At 41.1% G+C, this 25,597-nt stretch overlaps 1 protein-coding gene across 1 annotated transcript in view; it reads left to right on the top strand.

Moving 5' to 3' along the window:
- The window catches only part of LOC106961520 (netrin-G1-like), a 41,538-nt gene that overhangs the window by 10,241 nt on the left and 5,700 nt on the right, over nucleotides 1-25,597 (top strand). Inside the window, exons 2-4 of the mRNA XM_015055302.1 lie at nucleotides 7,617-7,643; nucleotides 15,810-15,977; nucleotides 19,730-19,864. Coding sequence (XP_014910788.1) covers nucleotides 7,617-7,643; nucleotides 15,810-15,977; nucleotides 19,730-19,864 — 330 coding nt within the window. The remainder of the gene's footprint in view (nucleotides 1-7,616; nucleotides 7,644-15,809; nucleotides 15,978-19,729; nucleotides 19,865-25,597) is intronic.

Raw genomic sequence — 25,597 nt, 5'->3', positions numbered from 1 at the left:
CTTCATTATTTGGGCCTTTATTTTACCCCAATTCTGTTTCTCTGTAAAACTCAATGACACTTGTTTTTATTTTATTTTTTTTCTGTCATTCTGCTCCTCCTCCTCCTGCTGCTCTCCTCCATTATCTTGCTCTTTCTCTACCCATTCTGGCACATTTTCCCTTTTCTTTTCTCTATTTTTTTACTTCCTCTTCTCCCCCAGATACCCCAGAGAACAAGCTTGTTTGCACTTTCTTTTCCACGTCTCAGAACTGTGTAGCTGTGACGCTAATCTTTCTGTCAAATATATATATTTTTCTTTTCCGTCTATCTTTGGATTTTTTCTTTTCTTTTCCGGCGTTACACCTCTTCTCCTCCCTCAAATCTTAAGCTGCCCTTCTTCCAACTCCTGGCCACTTTAAGACTTGCCACCTTTAATTCAGATCTACACGTGGAGACGGAGCCGGCGAGACGGAGCGCTCTGGCTAGCCACAAACCCGTAATTTTGCTCCTGAGGAATTCAATCAAATCAGCTCGCGCGCTGCCGTCGCGCTCGTGTTCTGGCAGCCGACGCCGCTGCCGACCAGTTAGCGACGCCTGTCACCATCACGGGGCTCTGTACAGCCAAAGAGGTCCGAGATGATGATGGATTGCTATAAAATGATGGCGGCCAGGGGAAAGTAATTACTAACTTTGCCTTCGGGGTGGCGCTGCTGCTGCTGGTGGTTGGGTGGAGGGGGAGGATTTCAGCAGATAAGCCCTTTTTCCAGAGCGCTCCCTCGGCTGCGCCAAAGCAAACAGGTGAAGGTCAGAGAGGAATGACTGCTGACAGAAACAATGTAATGACACCCGTGGTCATCGGGCGCTCATGTCATCAGCCAAACGTTATCGACACAAGAATGTGACGAATTTCAGCAGCAGGTCTGCTCACTCTGCAGGAAGCGTGAAGAGCTGGTGAAAGAATATGCAGAGGAGAAACAGAATGTAGGTCAAATATACCGAAGAGTGATATTCAGAAAAAAGAAACACGTTTCACTGTAACCTGGAGCTGATTTGTCGAGCAGTAATCACCTACATCCCCCACTGACTCGAGATGTTCTGTTTGCTTTTTTAAGTTCCAGTTTATTTTTGAAAACGGAGCCGCATTACATACTAATGAACATTTACATGCAAGTACATAAGATTATAGTCAGGTGGCTAATTTCCTTCTAATCCCATTGGTGATAATAAACATGAAAGGTAACACTTTATTTGAAGGGGGGTGAATAAGACTGTCATGACACTGTCATAAAGATGACATAACACCTGTCATGAACATGAATAAGCCTTCATGAATATTTATGACTGTTGTCATAAAACGTCATTCGGTAAATTATGACACTTTTAATACACAGTTGACATTATTCAAAATGTCTTTGTTAATCAAGAAATCATTACTGTTTNAACTTTGCCTTTAATAACATAAAGTTACCTCATTTTTAAAGTGCAATCAGTAATACTTTTATAACAAATTTATATCAACAATTTATTGTATCCAAATGGACCAAGAAAGAACAAAAAGACATGACAAAGTACAGAGAGGTATGGGTAAATGTGCTTAAAATAATGATCACTTTACTAACAATACAGTGAATTGTGCAACAGCTTAAGTAAAACCACGAAGCACAGTCATGTTTGGAATTAAGGTGAGCATGTGTGGGTGTGTGCAGCAGGTGCAGATAAATGCACAAACCAAAAGGGGGGTGGAAGACACAAAGCGCAAAACAACGGAGACATGCAGCTTCTACGTGCTTTTCTTGGCTCTACAGTCACAATGATCCAAAGTCTGCCCTGATGCTGCAGCGTAGATCTGGAACAAGCAGACATCAGTACACTGGAGCCGTCACGGCATCAACTCTTGCTGACCCCGCAGAAGGAAAGCATCCTGACAGCAGGATGCTGCCTTCACCACACGTTACCACGGCGGTGATGGGTTCAAGGTGATACTCAGAGTTCAGATTTTCAAAGCGCAGGGTTTTCAATGTGGGTAAAAACCTTTGATCAACATGTCAAATATTGTTTTTCTTTTTTAATATGCTCAGCTTATTTTTTTTCTTTTTTTTTAATCATCATACAAATCTGAATAAAGTGCATGAATACTTTTCCATTCATGTATTAATATTAGCCACCATGTTTTATTGTGGTCTGAAGCTGATTTGCTACATAATAATTATTATGTGTATCTCAGCCACATAGTATCAACTCATAGCACAATCAAGTAACTGTTTCCATCAGTTATAAAAATTCTGTATATATATCAAATGTGTATGTATCACCTTGAATTAGTAGCTGTTGCTTTTGCACTATGACACAAACATGGTACTGCTGGTCTGCTCAGTTTGTCTCTGTTGGTGTGTCTGTCCCTGTCAAATAAACTTAATAATAATAATAATAATAATACCTTTTTAACAACATTGTTATCAATGTTGCACTGAGAAGTAGCTCAGCAGATGTGCAGCTCTACCAGGTGTTTGCTAATTGCTGCCAGCTAGTCTGAAGGAGCTGAGTGGTGGAGCTTTCAGCTTGGTCCAACTTACATCTTGAGCAGTTTGATTGTTGCCATGGTGATTAAAAGATTTATCAAACATGTGTGAAAGAATCAAAGCAACGCTCCAGGTATGTGTTTGATGAAGGAATTACATGATAACACGATTTCACATAATACCGCCCCTTTATGACTTATTTCTACTCGCTTGTTGCCTTTTTTCTGCTCAGGCTGTAGTTTATTTACTGTCTCGCCTCCATTTGTATTCGTGTCCATGTGTGGCATGTGCTGACCCCGTCACACGAGGTGACTCGCACAAACCTCAGAGATCCTGTTTCCTCCCCAGCATCTCTGCGCAGCATGCACAAAAAAAAAAGAAAAAAAGAAAAGAAATCAATGGGGCGCACCGTCAACATAAGCAGCCCTTAATGCTCTTCCTGCGCGATAGGACCAAATTAGATTGCAGCCGTGGCCCATAATGGCACGGCCGGGCAGGTGAAGAGGATTGAAATTGACGGTGATTGAAAATTAATCGAATGACCCCGACATGGGATCCGCGAATGCGCTCGTGCCCCGCAGGTTGTTCATAAAGCAGCGGATAATTGCACTGACAGGCCACTGGTGCTCGGGAGCGTGACCTGGAAGGAAAGGTCAAACTTCACTCAGCGGCAGCCTGAGGAGTCGATCCGTACGGTCGCTCGCTCGCTCGTCGTCGAGCGGACGGTTTCACGTTTGTTTTTGTTTTTTTGTTTTTTTCCGACAGAAGACTGTGGGTGAAACAGTGTGGCGGCACACTCCGTCGCGTCAGGAGCATAAGCAGATTATCACCTCTGTTTACTGTGTGACATACATGTTAAAACGTTTAGCCGGTTCTTTGTTACGCAGCAACAGTGCCGGCTTTATCACTGCGCTCTTCTCCTGTCGTCTTAGCGACTGGAAATGGAGCGTTGGCTGATACCAAGGAAAGCAGAATATCGTCGCTGTGAGGAGCCTCTCTGCTCAGACGGTGAACTTAAACGGTTTCTTATTGCGCACTAATGAGAGTATGCAGGGAAATAACCAGCAAGAGTCAAATTTTTTCCCTCTCTATCCTTCACCTAATGTAGTCGGCCCCCTGCTAATCTTCCAAATTTGATGCAGATAGCTTTTTTTGAGTGTGTTATTGCTCAACCAGATGCTTAAAACCTTGTAAGTACAGTTTTTTTTTTCATTCTTGTTGATTTATTTTTTTACAATAAATCGCCACAGCAAAGAAAAAAAAAAAGATCTAGGTTTCCCAGAATGGCAACACAGGTCATGAAGTCGATTTCCAAAAAAAAAAAAAAAAGTAAAAGCGACTGAAGGACAGGTGATGGTGAGCAACAAAACTTAGCATAGAAACATGAAAGATCCTGCAGCCTTGACTGTTCTGACACTTTATTGTTTACTTTGTAAATATTTTAGCTGCTTTACTTGCTTACTTTTCTGCTGTAAGAAACAAATTTCTGCTTTCAGAAATTAATTTAAGTGTGAAAAAATAACGTGAATCCTCCAGTTGGCTAAAATGAAACTTTCAAATAGTGTTCATGATTTGGTGTGTGTGTTTATACTTCCCTTTTTAACCATTTCTGTTTAAAAGTGACGTTCTCTATCAAAATACAGGCACTTGGAAAATCAAACATTTACTGCTGTCTTACCTTAAATTGGAGTATATTTTCTCAAAAGGTTAATTTCTTCAGTAATTAATAAAAAAAAATTGAAGCGCATGTAGTATGTAAACTGATTTCTCACAGAGTCAAATATTTGAAGCCTTTAATTTTGTTCATTTTGGGTTTCTCAGAGATGTATGAAATAAAATATTTAATGTTAATGCAGGATACGTTATATTTTGGCCTATGCAATAACAGGTAAAACTGTTGTAAGTTGAGCAGCAGATAGTTATCAACATGCTCCACAAATGTCATTGTGAAAGGACATGTTCATAAAGTTCTGAATTTGAGCACAATATTGGAAAGTTGAGTGGAAGATAAATGTGGAAACTGTTTGTCCGCTGTCAAATGTAGCCATGCTGACTAGCCTCGGCATTCCTGGCTAGCTCTCTAGTGGTGAACCGGCCACAGCATAGCAGAGTGAAACGGTGGAGTGTGTGAGCAGCATGTACACGAAGGTGATTAACACTGATAAGACCCTCCTCCATCTAGGCTCTGATTGGTTGTTACAAACCAATCAGAGTATTTCTGCAGATGGCAGTAGGACCACAGAGAGGAAATGAAGGAGCTCATATTTTTCCCCACTTGTTTCGTATTGTACAGTCATAGTGACAAAGTGACAGCTTAAACATATTGCTTCTAAAACTTACGCACTGCATCTTTAAATTTAACCCTTCAGCAGATCCTCATGTATTTAGGCCTGGCTGTATGACAGTGGACTAAAGCTGCAATTCAAATTCTGTATTAATTCTTATTGTAATGATGTAATATTATTTATGTTTGTAAACACTGCATGATATTTTATCTACTATCACTATTTTTTCCCTTTCTGTAAATCAACTTGGGTGATCCTGTATTGTAATGTTGTAATACAGGAAGTGATGAGATCCACATCCTTGCATCATGTCCCTGTCTCCTCAAAAGTGACTTCCTGGACCCCGTGGACCACAATGCACTTGTGTTAACTGAAAGCGCGCTCTTTGCTGCTCCTCTGCTGTCCCGTCGTTCCGCTGCGCCACAGCGTGCGCGATTGCGGTTGCCCTTGCCCTGTCCTTCCTGTCCGCGCCTGAGCATCTGCCCACCCCTCCACCGCCGGAGGGTTTGCGATCCGTATGCCGACGTGGCCACCTGCACTTCACAGCTCTCTGACGGTTCGCATATTTGGCGTCTAAACATAACTGGCAGGCACAGATCAAGGGAAGAACCGACTGAATGACAGCAGCCGGATCAAAGTCCGCGTACACAAACAGCTTGTGAAAATCCTCACCGCTCTTCCCCCCCCCCGGTCCTCCTACAGAGCTTGGACGTGTTGTTCGTCTCCGTCGCGTAAAAACAAGGCCACGCTGAAATTCCCGCACACCTTACCTCCTCCTCTTCAGGTGAGGAAGACACACGAGATCCGAGCGTTTCATCTCGTCTCCTCCAGCTTGAAAGAAACATGCGAGCATGTCTCCAAATGCCCAGCATGCTTCTTCTTGCTATGGAGGGGCGCTTGTTTGTTTTGTTTTTGTCTTTTTTGGTTGGGCACGCTGTCTCTCTGAGGGGAGGAAGGACATGTGAGGATGTGAGGCAGGGCTCCCATCCAGAAGGGGATGATTAGAAAAACTCCGGCCGGCGTTGATGTCCTGACAGGAAATTCCGTTGTCGCGACTGCGAACGCGGCCGTTTGCGGCGCTAATTACAAGCCGAGCCGAGATGAAACCGAGAAACCGAACGTCTTCGGTCTCCTCGGATCCGCAGCCAGCCCGGCGTCCTGGTGCGGCGGAGATCTGGTCGCCATGGGGACGAGACAGACTGCATTATCTGCTCAGTGGCCACCCGGCTCAAGAGATTGCTCGATGGAGGGACGGACGGGCAGGCCGGCAGGACGAGACACGTCCTGCTCTGCTGTCAAAGCTGCAGTTTGATATTTACAGCAGTATTTGTAGTAGAGCCTTATGAAACTCTTCATACCTTTTTGGACTGAATCACAATTTGTCACGTTACAATCGTAAACTTTCAATGTTTTGCATCCAGACTTTATGTGGAATGCAAACTGCTGGCTGAATAAATTGTAGTGCATTTCATTACATTGAGTGGCAGTTTGATTTTATTGAATAGAGCGTTCCAAGTCGAACCTTATTTATTTTGAAAGTAGATTTCAGCAACAAGGCAGTTCAAAGTTCTTTACACCATGAAGACACAAATAAAAAGCCGTGTAGATAACATACCAGTAACCGGTGACAAACATTTTGCTTTGTTTGTTACACAACAAAATCTTCAACACGCATCAAATATGTCAATGTTCCAGTGATTGTGAGTCAAATGTGACTCTAAACAGGGGGGTTTGTAGGCTTGAGTTAAAGGAACTCAGTGTTTCAGCCGTTTTGTAGTTTTCTGGAAGTTTGTTCCAGATTTGAGGTGCAGAGAAGCTGAATTTCTGCTTCTCTGTGTTCTGATGAAATATATTTTTTGGGATAGTGGACTAAAGAAAGCCATTAGAAGTCCAATTGCCAAAACTCATAAAATACACTGCAAAGATGTGGAACGAGTTGCTTGGGGTGAATGAAACTAAAATGTAGCTTTTTAGCCAACAAGCAAGACACAATGTTTGGTGGAAGACTCGCACTAAAAATACCATCCCCACTGTTAAGCATGGTGGTGGCACCAGCGTGCTGTGGGGATGGGTTTTCTGCATCAGGGTGGAGAAAGCTATAAGGAAGACGGATGCAGTCCTGAAAGAAAACTTCCCAGACAACGATCAACTCCCGGGTCGTCCAGAACGTTCGCAGGAAACACACAGTGGGGTCTTAACATTACAAATGTGTGCAAAACTTTGTCAATATTCCACTAATGTCAAAATAAAAACTATATTGTGCAATTTGGCATTTCCATTAAAATAAGAGACTCAATCAAAATCGCACGTAAATAAGGTCATGGAGAGTGGCCCAGTCAAATCCCAGACCTAAATCTAACTCAGAATCTGTGGCAAGACTTTAAAATCACCCCCAGCTGTTTTCCTTCCAATCTGACTGAAACTAGCTTATCTGTAAAAGAAGAACGAGCAAAACAAATGGTCTGTAGGCGTGCCAACAACTTGCAGCTGCAATTACAATAAATGGAGACACAGAGGAGCGTGGTTCAGTCTCTGAAACCAGGCGTTTAAGTTTTCAACTTAGACAACAAGAACTTTGGCCATTGACGGGGAAATCGGAGGAGGAAAACCGGACTGGTACAGATCACCAGACAGACTGCTGACTTTTACATCTATTCTGTGCGTTAACTCAGGGGGACACGATTCATCACGTTGTAAAGATTAGAGGAGGATTTTCCAGCTTTTTCTCTCTTGATTTTAAGTTGTTGTTCTTCCTGCCGCTAAGCCAATGATATGCAACCATTTAAGCTGTGTGTGTTTTATTTCCCTCTCTCTCTCTTCTTCTCTTGCAGGTGTTCCTAATAACATTGGTCCAGTTAGTAAGTAAACAGCATCAGAATACTATTAACACTAAAAAGTTTTTTTTTTTTTTTTTTAAAAAGACAAAGAAAGCACTCTATTAATGCTTGATGCTTCGCTTTGCTTTGCCTGCTGTTGTGCCCTTCATCGAACATCCCTAAGTGTGGCGCCGAGTGTTCATTTCTGATCCAAATCTACCTGCGAAAACTCTCTCAACACATATCGACTAACATTTTTATTGGCGGGAGGGAGGGGGGGGGGGGTTAGGGGGAGGCGGGGAGCGATAGCTGGAGGCGATATTGTCATGATGCAGGCATATTAATTTACTCCATTCAGACTCAACCAGATAGCACTTGCCTGGCTCTGCATGCCCAATGTCATTTGTTTTTTGTTTTTTTTTTCTTTCCCCCTCTCCGTCTCCCATGCATTATAAATAAATGGCATCTAGACTTTATTAAAGTGCCGAGACCTCTCTGGCAGTGTAATGTCACGTGGGGGGTTCTAGGGAGGGGGGGGTCATTTTAATATAAGCCTCAAACGCCTCGGCCGGTATTATCTCCGTCAAGCAGTAGCCCCCTGAGGAGGATGGAGCAAGAAAAGAGGTGCCACGTCTCAAGTTACCGCTGCCTGGAAGGCTGCGTGATGCAAGGAGCCGTACGACTGTATCGAACAGGCCAAAGTGCATCCTGCACAGCCGGGCTCAAGTCTCCTTAATCTTCTTTATTCCCCGCGTCTAAGCCGGTGTTCTCCGTTCCCAGATTGATTAGTAAATTGCCTCCCCCCCACGTCCGATCCCTCGCTAACATCGAATGGCTCGATTAAAGAGATGCGTCTTCTTGATTTTGATCGATGGTCATAATTAATTTATTCCGTTCCCCTTTGGTGTCAGTAAAGTATTTTTTTTTTAATTGAATTGAAATAAATCTGAAATTTAGTTTTGAGCTCTCACATAGAAACGGTATGATAGTTTAAACTCTATCTACTGTGACACATTCAGTCAGTGTCATTCTGGGTCCTTCATGTCTATTGGCACAATTGGTAAAGAAACCATAAAGCAGATAATACAGTAGTATTATCTGCTTTTTTTCCCTTTGAAACCTTGAATAGAGATTTTCCTCAGAAATGGAAAAAAAAAAAAAAAAAACATCTTTTTTTTTTTTGCCAGCAGTGCGACTAAATGTGAAGTGTACAAAGAGTTCACAACCTCCAGTTCACATCCTCTTTGTCATTATTCCCAAGTTAAGAAACGCATTTAAACAAGTTTCTCAAAACATGTTTGTCCGGGACTTGAGATGGAAACAGATTGTCCCCAGGTGGCGTTTTAATCAGGCTTACGCCGGCCAAAAAAAACACCGCTTTAAAGTGCGACGCTGTTGAGACGAGTCAGAAATGGACACACAGCCGAGCCCCGGTCCACACACACACACACTCCCTCCCGCTTCTAACAATCTCCCACTGCCTGCCCCCGTCATCATCACATCTGCAGAAGTTATGCCTCTTCTCTGTGCATGGCAGGAGTACAGCTCGGTGTGTGTGTGTCTGTCTGCATGGTCCTCGTACATGCTTGCCTCTGCACATCATCCGGCTTCTCCATCTCATCCGAAAATGCCAGGCCACACCATGTCCAACGGTTGTCCTCAAATCCTTCACATGGAGAGTGTCGAACCTGAAAGGTGTGTGTGTGTGTGTGGGTGTGTGCGTGTGTGTGTTTGGAGGGTATGGTGAGGTAGAATTTAGACAAACCCAAAGTCTTCACTTCTTATCCATAAGATTGCCCCTCCAAGGGGGTAAAGGGGAAGGGATTAGGACTTCTCACCACTAGCAGCCCCCTCCCTCTCCGACAGAACGATGCTAACAGTAAAACCTGAACATGCTGACTGCCTTTGTTTTCTAAAACACGCTGAAAGAAGAGGGTGACGCTGCTTTCAGCGCAAACAAATATCAAGTTTATGTCTGCATTATTAGCAAAGCAGCGGGGGGGGGGGGGGGGAAAAAAGGTTATGACGTCCTTGAGGTTGTTGAAAGGACTCGAGGCGGAGCGTGCGCTTTTCTGTGTTGTTGGTTGAAGGTAATTGAATTCCTTATTGACTTTTCTCCAATTCTATTTCAAGTTTATTAAGCCGGGCAGAATTGCCTAATGCGGACCATTAAAGTGAAATTAATATTTTAAAAACAATCCCGGCCCTGCTAGATTGCATTTCATTACGAGTATGGCATTGATTAAAATCCGTCACCACTCATTTAACTCGCCTTACCTGCATATTCTCCGTAGCCGAGTAATTAACGGGGTGGGGGTGGGGGCGGGGGTAACCCAGATGTGTGTCGCTTCCAGTCAATCGCAAACATGAAATCGACTCGATTTGTTGAACGTACATCTGACAGATCCGGCCAGCGCGTTCGTGTCCAGTCATTTGTGTTCCTCGCGGTTCTTTGGAAGCTGCTTTGCTCATCAGAGCGACAATGGATGCAAAATAAAGATAGTGGAAAGAAAGGGAGGGAGAGAAAAAAATAAAAAAAACAGGGCACTTCACGTAAGATATAAGACCTGAGTTTGAGTGGTGATGAGCCGTGCCCTGCTTCTTAAGCTCTTTATTTGTTAATCTGTCATTTCAAAGAGCTTCTCATCCGGCAACTTACATGACTTTAAACCCCTGGAGATGTCGCAGTCGGCAGTGATACGGGGCTTTCCGTGTAAGCACGGCTTTTAAATATTCTTTAAGAAAAAAAAAAAAAATTAAAATATAAAGGGATTAGAACGTTGCACTTGATAAGCTTCTGCTGAAGCAGATTCAGAATCAATAACTAGTAAATATGAGGTTCTTCAAACGTTGCTGTCGCTGTGCAGATAAACCCAACTCAGCGCTAAAGTTTTGGGGTCTTGCAAAAACATTCGTAGGCCTTGAACTTTTTCACGTTTTTGTCGTGTTCTGACTGCAAACCGCAATATATTATATTATTTTTATTATTTTTTTACTGGATTTTTTGGGGTTGTTTTTGTGGTGAGAAGTTTCATTTAATCATCTGATACCACTTAATAAAATCCAGTTGCAATATTACAAATATGTTTTTGTTAACCAATCAATTCTCAATAAAATCCATAAACTTTTGCAATTATAACATGACAAAAATGCAATAAAGAAATACAGATGCTTTGGCAAGGCCCTGTGTACCTCACAGTAAAAAAAAAAAAAAAAATATTGAAAGAGCGCCTCGTGAACAGCTCTCATATTCTTTTTGCAAGCATAGTTAGGGAAATAGGCTCCTTGCCAGGACACGGCTGGATGCTAATTGGGAAAGATTGCATGATTCATGGAGTCGATAGCAAAAGGACAGAAAGATCAAGTGAAGAGATAAAGGGGCACAATGAGGAAAAGTTATCCGTATTCCTCCCCGTTTGGCTGAGTCCTCTCCATTTCCAACCGCAAAGTATTTCCCTGACACGGAAATACTGACTTGTATGTAATTATGAGGTCATGCTACCCACAGCAGTCCATCATTCCAAGTGCCAGCACCTGCCATTATTTATTCATTGTTATTCCTCCACCAGAAATACGCCATAATTAGATATTGATTACAAAGTCAATGTGATGAATTAAACAAAATGCCCCCTAAAGTCTTCATTTGCCATACGTAGTATCAGATACTCAACATAAATCATGTATGAAATGCTACGTTTAAGAGAGTTCTTTATCTCTCGTTTCTTTCGTTCTGTGCTCATTGTTGCAGACACGCACCCAACAGTCACGCCAATTACATACAACGTTGTTCCAATGTCCTTTTAAAGGGTCTTTGGATGCATTCTCCTTGCTCGTCCATGTCAGCCCTGCCCCCCCATTTGTATTTGCAGATTCCCCAACCTACTGATTTGAGTCATGCCGGACATCTTCATGTCTCCAGTTGTCTGTGTCAACAACCACGTAGCCCCCGCTACCCTCCCCTCCCCGTAGAAAATCTGTTAAGTGAATCACGCAAAAGGCACATGAATAATTCCTGATTTCTTCTAATTGCACGCAGTACGGCCGAATGTCTCATCTCTAGGTGTTGCTAACCGAAAAGAAGGTAGGCATTTAAGATTATGACACCAGTTACCTTTTCCACAGATTCATTTATTTTAGGTCTTTGTATGATATATATATATATATATATCTAAAACTGGCTCTCAGTAGCCAAAAGTCCTGTGTTCGAGAGAAAGAGTATTTATCTGCTTATTTTGCTGTTATAAAGGTTTAAAGGAGAGTTTAGCCAGGTACTCTACGATGCTTTATTATCTCTAGCCTTCAATATTTGAACTGTATATGTGTACATTAGGATAAGAGGTTCCAAGAAAGTAGCATTTAATCAGCTGACAAACCTGAAGGGGTTTTTGGTGAAGTTATATGCAGATGACAGCCTCATCTTTGTTTAAGCCATCATGTAAAGAGTCTTAAAAAATACCCGCTTGCTTTATACTTTTTTGTCAAACTTAAATGTTTCAGTGAAACAATGTCTATCAACAAAGATAGTTTGAATTGAATTTGATTTGTTAATGGAGAAAAGCTGTCCAAAAAACAAAAACAAAAAAAAAACAAAACAAAACACCTCGCTCCTGTGTTTAGATTATTCTGCTGCACTGAAGACAAGACATTCTCCGTCAAGGTTGTCTGGTAGAGACAACCCATCCAGCTTCTGAAGAAAACAAAAACTCTTGGATTATTTGCACTGATGCAAATGATATCTAGAGAACCGTCAAGTTTTCTTTTCTCTTTTGCTTCTGGAATGTTTTAGGAGGGCCAGCCGCTCCCGGGAAGGGTTGCAACTCTTCTATGATTTTATTTGTTGACGGCTCTTAATGTGATTCATTGGAGTTCTGCAGTCATAGAAGTGACATTGTAGCCCTTCACAGATTGATAGGTGGCAGTGCCATTGTTTCTCACCTTGGCGTCGATGTGTTGCTCTTGAAAACCTTTCAACCTGCTTCATGTTGTCAAGAGAAGTTTCACAATTTAGCCTAAAATTGTTCACAACCCGGAATCAGTTTGGTGTGATAGGAATTGTGCCAGATATCTTTTCTTTTTACGTAGCACCAAGTTGGAAGCAGGTTTTTATCTGTGAAATTGGCCAGATATTAAATTTTGTTGGTCATCTGAAACATTTATCTGTGACAAAAAAGCAAAAATGTGAAATTTGTAAGAGGGAAAACACTTTTCAACACAACGGCATCAATCTGTTTCTGACTATAAGTCAATGCAAAAATCGTATATGTTGAGGCCGTATGTCATGAAGTACAAAAAGCGAAGGTTGGACGTTACATTTATTTTACCTTTGGTTAGTTTCCCCACTTGTAAACATAAATCACGGCTGATTAGTTTCCTTGTGCACAAATTTAGCACCTGAGCATTTTTGGTTTCTTTGCCCCGTATTGAGTAGAAAGCTTTTTGAATGGATACTTTCTGTCTGGGGGGGAAACACACACAGGGTGGTGAATAACACAAAGTTATTAGTAATGAAATGAAGTACTGAAAAGGAACAATGAGATTTTTATTGTTCTTGATGGAGGGCACTCGTAACAGATGCTGCTGCACTCAGCCAGCTCCACCTGGCACACGGCTCCTTATTTGTCATTGCCATCATTTGTCATCGTCGAACACGTTGCCCCCCTTATTTTTTCTTCTTCTTCTTATCATTACTTTTACACTTTCATTGGGCAAAATGCCTGTTTTTTTTTTCTTATTATTATTTTAGTTTCTCTCTGGCATTACATGTGTTATATTTGATTGCAGTATGTTTTCTTTCATTTGTTTGTTTTCTTCTTTTAATCCGTCCAGTAGCTCCTCAGGTTGCATTGTCCACTGCCCCTTCTGTCCACGCTGCAAACAGCAAGCGAGGTAGGAGCTCTGGATCTCGTGCATCGTCCCCAGATGACACCGCAGCCTTTCTCCTCCCCACTCCCCGCCATGTGTGTTTCTGTTGACTTGTAACCTCCTTGATCCTTGCGCCACAGAGCCGGAGAGCTCCAAAATCTTATCGTCTGTAGCCTCCAGCTCAGAGCTGGACTGACGGCTTTCAGCACATGAAAGTCTCATTCTTACAGAGAACGGATTCTAAACGCTATGAAAGGAGTCATTTCTTCTGCTACGACTATTTTTGGGGAACGTTCCTTTCCCCCTCGCCAATCCCCTCCCCCCCAATGCATGCATGATTTATGACCTCAGCCTATTTCTAGCGAAGGGAGAATATTAGTCTTGTGGGACTATGTCTGAAGGAGTGAGGCATGTAACGTGGAAGGGTTTTAGCTCACGTTCAGCTAGGACCGGCTGACTCAGACGGGAGGTAGAGCGCAACTCGAATTTCTGCTCCTTTTGTGTGTGTTTTTTTTTTTTTCAAGCCCAGTCAGGTTGGTGTCGGTCGAACTGAGAGAACTGACCTCAATACAGATCCTTAATAACAGCAATCCCTTGGAAGAAAGCTCCATCTGCTAACCTTCCCTGTTCTGGAACCTTGACGAGGCTGTCAGTGTACTCTGCTGCCAACAAGGCTTAAGGGTCACATCTGTCTGAGCTGTGCCACATAATGTGTCAGCGGTCACTCAGTGTGACAGACTGAACCTCACTTGGAGAGCGTTTAGCGATAGGAATGCTCTCCGACCAACTGCTATGCCTTATGTAGCACCACCATGAAGCTACAAAGACTGTAGCCGTTCTGCAAATCAGCTTCAAGCTCATACTTCCTCTTAGACATGATTTTAGGTTTTGATTATTCTCAACTTGCTTTGTGAATTAAGGTTGTTTTAGTTAAATATATCAATCATTTCACAGGTGTTGGGTGGTATTAAAAGTGTCTGACTGGAGTTGCAATTAAATTGCAAAAAAAAAAACCCAACAAATTTAGACTTAGATTTGTGCTTCAAAGACTCAGGAATTCGGTTGGTTCTGTACCTTATCGACTTTTATTGTCCAATATGTTTAAGCTCAAACAGAACTGTGCATACTCTTGGACTGCATTTGATACATTTGTGTTCAACCAGGAACATTCATGCACTGTAAAAAAAAGAAGAAAAAAAATATTTCCGATAAAATATTGGCAGCTATGGTTGCCCAAATTTTACCGAATAATTCCGGTGAAATTCTGATAGGGGATTTAACCTGATGGAAATTTTACTGTAAATTAGAGACTTGTTTTGTTGTTGTTGTTTTACAGTGTAGACTGTGAGCTACAAATGGTCCGCCAGTCTATTCATGTTTGTTGTTGCATCAACAAACATATATGGGTGTATTTTAAACTCACCTCTGTCCTGAATAAGTTTCTTTAGTTTCAGAACAAACTAAATTTATCTGTAAATTTATTAGCTAACATCATTATGCTAATGATGTTAGCCTAACAAAATAAAGCTATCATCACTATAAAGACACTTCTGTTTAGTCTAAAATGTCAATGCTCCTTTTCATTCACTCTTCACATTACGCCTAGCTCCTTATTTAATGCCTGGTTTAGAGTTTACACCTAAAAAATAAAAGTTTAAAAGCTGATTAAGAACAAGGTTTGCCAAGGTTAAAAAAATAGCCTGTGTACCCAATATAAATGAAAAATTATACACTTTGTTAACAATCTTAATTAATAACCAGCTAAGTTTTGGTGGGTTAGGTACACTATGCATGTGTCTGATTTGAGTTATTAGAGACTAGATACTTGATGTGATAGACTTGATTCTTGACTTGGAAAACTCGTGAACATCTCCACTTTGAGCTAACAAATTTATTAAGAATCCAATCAAGGAAAGCAAAAAATAAAAATAAAAATCATGTCCTACCACCCACTTGAAGTTGAATGCCCACTTCATTCATGGTTTGACCTGCCTTATGCTTTGTGATGTTGAGTTGTTATCACGTCTCTGTACCATCTTTGTCGCCTTGTGCTGTGATGTGCTTGAAGTAACGTGACCTCTCAAATCCTACTAACAATGCAATTTTTTATTTATTTATTTTTTGTGATTTTGTGTGTTTCTAACTCTGGCTGTACCTTTGCCAGACTGACAATGATCTACCAACATCACATCACCTCCGACATGCAGCATCAGCATTTCCATCTCGCATGCCATGGCGCCTCTCGCTCAGGCCTATGCTTACCCTTCCGCTGTAGCACTCGCAGCACGAACATCTCAACCCTCTTTTACCCGTCTCTTCCCTCCACACTTCCTCTCTTCTTGCAAGACTGCGAATGCTTCGGCCACTCCAACCGATGTAGCTACCTCGAGGTGCTAAACACCGTCATTTGCGTGAGCTGCAAGCACAACACTAGGGGCCAGCACTGCCAGCTGTGCAAGCTGGGCTACTACCGCAATGCCTCAGCAGAACTGGACGATGAAAATGTGTGCATAGGTTAGTCCCCCACCTGGCCCTCTTCACTGCCATCACGCTTCACACCTTTTTCACCTCACTTCCTGTCTTTGACTCCAAAAAGGTAGTGTCACTTCATGCTAACACCAGTGCGTCATCCAAGTGCATTGTCCTGTCCTCATGTCCCAGAGTCTCCCTCTTTCCTTTTCCTTTTCCTTTTCTCCACTCTTTTTGGCACAACAGTGCAGCTACGGTAATCATGTTGACGTAGTTTTAGCGTCTTTTATGGCTAAAGATGTAATGGCAAGATTGATGTTGTTGGCTGTTTAAATTTTGATGTTCCTAGCTAGTCTGATGCAGTTATGTTAGAAATGTTAGCTCGTAATCAAAGAGTGTGAAATAGTAAACTAAGCAGAGATTTTAGCATACTTGGGATTTTTATATAGAAAGAGCATATCAAAAATAAAATTCTGAAAATTTTATTTTTCTAACAAGTATGAAAGCTGTAGACTGTGGCTTTCTAGAGGAAACAGCTACATTTAAAATGTACAAACATTTTGCTGAATGTTTGCCAAGTGTCTTGATCATCTCTCAATTTCCAAAATATAATTTTTAAAATGTTCATTAATGGTGTCATTCAACAGCTGGAGGTAATAAAAACCTAAGCTAGCCGAACAAGGATTGAATATGATAAAAATTAGTGTGGTAGCCTAATGGGATACAAAGACTAGTTAATGTAGTAACTAGCTAGACAGTAGGTACCTAGCGAAACGGCTACATTTGAAATGTATACACATTTAGCTAAATGTTTGCCAATTCTTTGTCTTGACCATTTCTAGATTTCCAATTTATTTATGTATTGTCATTAATTGTGCGATTCAACAGCAAGGTGGCGTAAAAAGCTGGACAAGGGTTGAAGTTGACAAAATTGTTAGCCTATTGGGATACATAGACTAGTTAATTAAAACTATTTTAATCATTTCAATTTCTAGAAATTTTTTGTTCAAAAAGTCAACAAAGACAAAACTAATTTGACGATTCAAGTAATGCTAACTATTTGATATTTCCTAAAGTGTCAACAGCATTTATTAGCAGGTATGCTAATTTTAAGCTAGGCTTATCCTTTGCCAAAGCAGCAGATAAGCAAACTGTATGACAAAAAAAAAACTCTCTCTGGACTTTACTTGCCTGCTATTTAATTCCCACATTTTGGCAGTACACAACATAAAAAATGAGCCGTTACCACCTCGTTCTTCTATATTCGTTGTATTTCATATACAAAGATTCCTAAACCACATCTACGTTTGCTCTGTGTACCACAACTCATGTAACTCCCGAGGTAATAGCTTGGCTCCCCACTGAAATATTTTCCAAGTATCGGCAGTGTGAATTCACAGCTCCGAGTGTCAGGTGCATTTGTACATCCTGAGGGGGAAGTCTGACAGGTAACATGAGTTCTGAGAGAATTTTTTTTTTCCAGCGAAGTCACACAGGCAGTCAAAGATGCCAGGCAAGTGCATATGTCATATACATGAAATGGCCTCGGGAGGAGCAGCTGAAACCCGTCACTTGGTATTAAGAGTCACAGAGGCGTTACCGAGTGCCGAGCTCGCCGTCACCCTGACTCTCTTTCTCTGACCCGCCAGTTTGTCACATGCTGCCACCTCTCTCCTCTCGCCTGACCCCTGGGTGTCACTCAGGTGAAGCCACGTGCAACGCCACCACATTAAGGTGCAATGTTTTCGTCAGGGACTGTCAAAATAGCTGTCACTTTGACTGCAGAGTGTTCTGGTTTCTGTGGAAAGGTCAATTAAGCGTAGGTCACCGGAGACGCAAGAGGTTATTTGCTTTCTTTTCACGTCACAGCTTTGGTTAAGACCACCCGTCTCCATCAGTTTCAGCAAGGAAAGACGTACGCATTTCGAAGCATTTCCAGATTATAGTTAGAATGAAGGAATTTATAACAAAAATGCCCATTTCAATGTACAGTTCTCTCATTTTTAATCCTCCATTCGTTCCACGCTGCTGTCCATCTTCTATCTGTTCATCTTTATCTCTGTGTGAATGATTCTGACTTTTACAGACGCATGCTCACCTAGGCTTTCCTCAGTTCATCTGAAATCAGATCTACTGATAATTGCTTTGCACAAAAGCTCATTGCATGCTCGGTTCTCGTTTTAATGACAAATTCAGCACAGATATGTTGTAATGTGTTTAAGGTGTTCATGCATTTGAATTCTACTTCATTCTTTGCTCATTTTCTCTGTCCTCATTACCGTTGAAATGGTAGCATTTTCCACTGTGTAAATTCTTGAACTCTAGTCAGACTTTTTCTACTAGAAGTGCAGGTTTGTTTCCATGGATTAGAATATCACGGAAAATGGCATTTATTTATTTAATATTTCGATTAAAAAAAAAGGAAAATTCATGTGTTTCATAGACTGATTACACACAAAGGGATATGCTTGTGTTTCTGGTCATTTTGATGACTCTGATTAGTAGGTAGTGAATATGCAACGTTCAGTTTACCTGAATTTTTCTATAGTTTCGTGTGAGATGGCTGTGCTACCTTTGGACTTAAAGCACAGCCAACAAACATGCAGATGACGTTGCTCCCAAAATGATTGCAAAATGTGAACATTTTGTTACTGGATCTCAAGAAGCTTGAAAAGCATTTCCACTCTTCCTCCCAACAATTAAAATGCCAATTAAGATGATCATACTTATGAAAATATTATATTTTGTTCCTGAAATATGTAAATTTTATAAAAACAATAAGCATTTTACATATTTATTAAGCATTTTCACTATGGGGTGATGGTATGAGACAGATGATCTTTGAAAAATCCCTGCCTTCTCAATCACACTCCGTTATGTGCTGCTCACTCCCTCCACCTTGCTTCCTGCTACGCTATAGCTAGCTCCCCACAGCGGAGTCTGTCACAAATGCTAACACTAGCTAGTTTGGCCACTGATGATATCGGATAAACAGTTTTCCTGGACTGGTAAGTTGTTTCTCCGCCATTAGCACCTTGAATCGCGCATATACAAGCTTGATTGACAACACTAGGACCCTCCTCCTGGCTCTGATTGGTTGTTTTTCACTGAGTAGAGGCGTATTTCTCCAGATGCCAGTACGAGAATATAAAATACGCATATTTAATACCATCGTGGAAGTTTTAGCAAATATTTTAAAGAGAGTACTTTTGTAAATGTTTACAAGATGCTTCTGTTTCTCTGCTTCAGGTATGAAGCAGTTTTAGTCCTTGTGTGTTTTTGTGTGGTTGCTCTTGAAGTTCTGACTCAAGCTGCAGTTCAAATCTTATGAATCTCCCCAAAACTCTTGAAGGATTCTGCTTCAAAATTCTGTCAAGATTGTGGTCATCTGTCCCTGTTGCTTGTTCACTAGGTGCCACACGTAGCTCTCCATTAACTTCCCTTCACTCAGTTTGTGAGCAACAACCTTTTTTAGAATAACATTTAGCGACCCCTACCCTCCTTGACGAATGTCTGCTGGGCAACGGTGGAGTAAGCGGCAGCATTCCTGTGTTGACTCATGATTTCTCTTAGCTGTGAGTCAGGGTAATCACATTTAACAGAAATAAACGCTTGAACTTTATCCCTCTGTGTGTAATAAATCTGTTTTTTAAAGTATTTTCCTACGATATTCTAATTTACCGATGCCTCTGACAGAACTCGAGAAGCTGTGAGAATCCTAGACGGGAAGTCAAAGCACCACCCTGTTTCTCCAGCCTATGTGTGTGTGTGTGTGTGTGTGTGTCTTGTTTTTTCAGAGTGTAATTGTAATCCCTCTGGCTCAGTCAGTGATCACTGTAATGGCACAGGATATTGTACATGTAAGGAGGGCACTACGGGCCCCAAGTGTCAGGAGTGCCTCCCCGGCTATTTGTGGGAAAATGGCTGCAAATGTAAGTAGAACCACGACTCTCCGTATGTCCGAAACGCCCCGACTGTTCTCCTCCCCTGCTTTCCTCCCCCACTCCCCCCCGACCCTCCCTCAGCTCTGTCTCCTTCTGGTGTCTTTCTCCGATGTTTACCTTCTCTGTTTGATTCCCGAGCTTTGGCTGGAGGAATGTGCTGCACACGCGCGACACGACTGTTGATGTAGATGCCTACGCCGTTAGCCGAAACCTTGCATTTCCCCCCCTCCCGCCACGTCCCGTGGCTGCATTACCAAGGTGGGATCGGCGGGTGCCCGTTACGGCCTCGAACTGGAAAAAAAAGATGCAACAGCATGGCAGGATGCATGCTGCTCGGTAACTCAGGCACAGGCGCGCCGCTCGCAATCAACACAACAGCTGAGTCAATATTGACTGCTTGACAGGCTGCCTGCGATCCCCTCCATGCCAACACGCAGCAGGACGATGACGTCCAACACCAACATTTCTCTTAAAGGAGAAACGCAGGTCATTTTCAGGTCCAGCACATCCATTATAGTCTTGGCGTCTATATTTCCTCCAGCCATTTGACAAAGCATGCCCCACGAAGCCGTCGTTTTCCTCCAAAATGTCACCAATTTTTCATTGTTTTTGTCAAACCAAAGTTTCCCTGACGAACCTGCAGGCAGAGAAACGGGAGACGTGAACTTCATGTGGGGGAGTGGATGTAAAGTTTCTGACAGAGAAATTTTGAGATAAAAGACATTTGTGCCGACTCTGATTGTGCTCCAGGCAGAAAATGCAAAGCTTCCTTTGGATGTGACATGTGAGAGGATTGTTAAATTATTTCTTGGAGGATTTTTATGTTTATTTTCCCTCATTTTTAAAATTTATTTTTTTATTTTTTTATTCAGAATAATCAAAGTTTTTTTATTCTCTCTCTGTCGACTGAATAAAACTGGTAACAAACATTAACCTCAAAGAACTGCCTGGGGAAAGAATATTTCTCTGCCAGAGCTACAGCAAATAAAAATGAAATAGTAGGAATGTCCTGCACTTGTCGCAGGTACACCACGAGACAAAAAACAACCAAATGACGGCCAGTTGCCATAAAAAGCAATTATGAAAGAGTCAAACTGCTACATGAATGTACAGAAAGGAAAACTTAGTAGTTCATGGTTTTTCTTGGAGGGGTTAGCTACAAAGCTACATGGACGAATACAGGCAGTTCTTCTAGCTAACTCTGGTATAGCATAAAACATGGAACACCACGTCGCACCATTTCAATAACCATGAGTCAGTAAGACCTAACAGGTCACTTTGTCTTTAAGTCTGGAAGGTTTCATCTGTTGTTGACCACATTTTTGAAACCAATTTTGTTGAAGACATCAACAGTATGTATGCAGGGCTTTCTTGACAAGACGTAGCCAACACATCACAGCAGAGGCTGGAAAAACAAGATTTGCCGAATGCTTTCTCCTGCAGCTAGTATTAGCTTTACAAATAAAAGTTTGAAGTTCATAAGTTTGCCCAGTGTCACTGAAACTTAGAGCTAGCATAAGATCCAGCTGCTTCCTGGATCTTATGTTAGCTATTGAAGCTAGCATTGAGATTCTTACTAGTAAAAGCTTTCCAAGGCATTTTCAAAACAAAATCATAAAAATTACACAAGAAATGGAAACGTGGACTGCTCTACTTGGTTGGTCAGTCGCTAACTTCACAATAAAAAGTTGGTAGTTTTTGTAGCATTGACACTTCTTGAGAGAAGATATTGCAGTCCTTCAAGAATATGCAGCCAGTGCTGTTAAATAATGTTTATAATTATCTTAAACTGTATAAAGCAGCTTCAGAGAAACAAATAACAGGAAGATGGTCAGTCATATTCAGCATTTTAAACTTATGTAGCGACACCAAGTTCTCTCTTAATATTATTATTTGGCGTAAGGTGTAGAAGTCAGTGCTGTAAAAATGTGACTTTGACTCATGTGGCGAATATTGAAATGACTTGGACGTCCCCGCTTTTACCCTAAAAATACACTCAACATAAACGTTGAACCTCATTTCTCTACAAAAGCTGAACAGGCACATCATTGAGGGAGGGACTTCTCCTGAACATTGTTAGATCAAACACATCTCCGCCTTCCTGGATCTTTTATTGTGGAAGTGGATGTCACACAGGAGGTCAGTCACAGTTCAACACTCATTCCTGCGGAATACAAAGCAACTTTAATGCAACACCTACTGTAACCTAATAATACCTTATTTTGCTTGAATTTTTTATATAGTCATTGTCAGTCTGCAACGCTCCAAACCTGCTGTGTTGTGATTTATATTCAGCGCAAAATACACTGGGCTATTTTAGTCATTTTGACACAGATGGATCTTCATTAAAATGCACTGTTTTTCCACTGCAACTTGTTGGTGGCTATAATATATTCAGCGTGTACAGAGTAAACACACGCTGTCAACACGCACATCTGTTTCCACACAAAGGGACGTTTGGGAGGGAGCAGAGCGTCGCCTGCTAAATCTCGATGCGCTACACGGTAGAAATTTATCGGAAATCAGCAACCAATGTTGAACAGAGTTGGAGCCGGTCTCCACTTTCAGTGTATCCTAGTAGAAACTTTGTTTATCCCAGAAGTTACCAACCTAAACGGGGAGATAATTTCGTCATAGCAACGATTTTTCACACACGTTTTTGTTTTACCCACCAAAAAGTCTGAATATGAGAGCAGATAGACTCTACGGTGTCCCATATGGCTTCCAACCCACATAAATATTGACTTGTTACCCAACTATAGTCGGCTGAAGGGTAAAAACTTGGCCTTGTGACTAATTAAAGAAGGCTATAAAGAGAAAACATGAAGCCTAAAGATCTTCTGGATGTGAATGTATTTTACTTTGCAGCATCATGCAGCTTTACATAGTCGTCTAACTATTATGTTTAGCATGTAAGAGCTCAAGCGGAGTTAGGATCTCTAAAGAGAACATGATCTGAACTCAATGGAGCTGCGTCAGAATGTTGTTTTCCGTTCTATCAAAAATAATTGATGCATTTTATTTGATGACAGGAGATTAAAATCTCAACGCCATCAGTTCTTTACCGCCTGCGCTGCGATGTGGAGCCGTTCCTTGGGATCCACGTAAAGCTCCCTCTGTGGTTATTGGCAAGCTTGGCGAATATGTGACAAACGTCTTGAGATAAATTACATTTTTTATGGCAGGAGAATAATAAAATCCAACCTTTAATTTGAGAACACGTTTAAAATAAATCGCTGGTGCTCTGTGGTTTCTTTAAAATAAATGGAACTGATGAAGTTTAGGGTTATGTCATTTACTTTTTAGTAGTTGATCAGTGATTTTAGGAAATTTGAATCGATGGTCTTTGAGTTCCTTTTTTTTTTCAGTAAGATCTGACCCACAGGAAGGAAGACGAAATGTAATTTTAACCAGAGTTAGTAACTAGTTACATTACCTTGAGTAACCTTTTTTGTTTGAAAAAATATACATTTAGGGGTATTTTTTATTACGTTTTACCTTTTTCTTTACGTGAGTAATTTTATCATGAAGTGTCTCTGCTCTCAAAAAGTTACATTTCTGGATTTTCCACCCACTGAATGAAAAACAAACATGTTTTAACCAAAAATATCACCAGAACAAACACACACCTCCAGGTTTTGTTGTAGCATCGTAAGTTTTATATTGAAAGAAAATGATGTAGGAAAAAATATATATATTTTTACATATATGAATAATTGTCATTTTGGTCTTTAAAATACCAAAGTTTCCACTTAACTTTACATTTTGGTCCATCTGATGATGTAATTTTTTAAATATTAAATGATTGATGATTTGATCAGTTACTCAGTACATGAGTAAACTTTTGACCAAATACTTTTTTACTCTTGAGTAATTTCAAACATATTGAGGTGTTGCTACTTTTTCTTGAGTACAATATTTGGGTTCTCTTCCCACCTCTGGTTTTGCATCAAGCATGTCTTGAAAGTGTCCATTTTAATTGATCCTATAATGTTTTATGGTGGTATAAATGTTACCATACACAGCGCCACTCTTCAAAACAGGAAACACAAGAGAACATGGTGTCCATGTAACTTTACGAGTCAAGAAATGGATCCAAGACTCTTACCACACGTCGGTTTCTGTCTTAAACGTTGTTTTTAAATTAGTTTTAGATGGAAATTTGCTGCCAGTTGGAAAACTTTCCAGCTTTATTTATTTTATTTTATTTTTTGGGGGTTCTGCTGATGCGGTGCTTCTGCTCCTGACCGAGGCTCAATCTGCAGTCGCACTGAGAAACGCAATTAAAAATTAAATCTCTCCTCAAACACACCCTTCTCCCAGACACGCGCACCTAGTTCACTGGTTTCCTTCTCTAAATATTATCACTCATATCAAAGGCAAACACAACAAATCTTGTCATTTACTGCCTGTGCCGCCTTTGTTTACCCGCGGTAATGCGGAAAAAAAGTGACTTGCGGGGGGAGACGGAGAGCGGATGAAGCCGGCGAGCTCTGAAAGCAGTTCTGAGGCTGCGAGTGGCTCTGCGGCACCTTTAATCTTACTGAACCTACATGTCTGACACAACCGGTTATCGACTCGCCTTCCCAAATAATCAATACCCATGTTTCATGTTAGATTTTTGGCTCTGCTTAATTGGCGGGCGATGAAGCGCTCTGCCTCCAGGGTACGGCCATTACCTGGACCGGCCTTTGAATTCAGCTGAACTTTCTGTTCAGCCTTAAGCCTCGAGTCGGGCGAGACTCTAACAGGCCGACTCTTAAAGAGACAGTGCGCTTGTTAATGCGTAATGAAAATCAAACAGCATTTTAATCCATACCTTTAATATCGTCTTCTGACATTAAATCAGACTAAACTCAGTTAATCAGTTATTAATGTGTGCTAGATGCGAGAATAATGAGATTTTATTTATTTATTTATTTTTACATTTATTATCTCTTCCTTCATTTTCAGAAGTTTACATAAACTGAGATGAATGTGACGGTGGGACGAGCCCGGTTTATGATGTGAACTTCTGGCTGCTTAATTCACTAAATGTGAATAAAATGGAGGATTTGTGTTACTCTGTGTGTGTTTGGGTGCAAAATGTGCAAATCAGTTCCAGAACTAAACCAAAATGTACCATGTGAAGAAACGAGCCCGGTGCCAACATGGCGCTCTGCTGCAGCTCCAAATTTTTCCTGATGCTCTGCTAAACTAAAATGAGGAGATATTAAGTAAATAGGCTGTTTTTAAGTTAAATTATATACTAACAACTAACAAACTCCAAAACAGTTTAACTCTCAACATTTTAAATAAGCATTTTGGTGGAAAACAAAACTATGGCAACCTATTTTTTTGCAGCACTATTCCTAGTCATTACACACTGCTTTGCAAAACATTCATACCTATTTAGCTTTTTTTTACATTTTGTCTCATTTAGTGTATTTCATTAAGATTTTGTGCAGCAGACCATCATGAAGGAACACACAGCTGTGAAGACGAAGGAAAAGCGTCCGTTGATTTTATTTATCGTTACAAATAAAACCCAAAAACTATATATATATATATATATATATATATGTAATCTGTGTGCACTTTAAAAAGTCAGCATAAAGTGCTTCATGTATTCTACAGATACAATCCCTTGAACAAGTTAAGAGGTTTAAATTTTACTAACGTGTGGAAGAAGATGTTCTGGTCGGGATGAAAGTTGGCCTCCCAACAATCCTAGCCCCTGCG

The sequence above is a fragment of the Poecilia latipinna genome, unplaced genomic scaffold, assembly GCF_001443285.1.
Source record: "Poecilia latipinna isolate Pla-1442-1.1 unplaced genomic scaffold, P_latipinna-1.0 Scaffold1308, whole genome shotgun sequence".
In the NCBI taxonomy this organism is placed as follows: Eukaryota; Metazoa; Chordata; class Actinopteri; order Cyprinodontiformes; family Poeciliidae; genus Poecilia; species Poecilia latipinna.
This window is presented reverse-complemented; position numbering and strand designations above follow the sequence as displayed.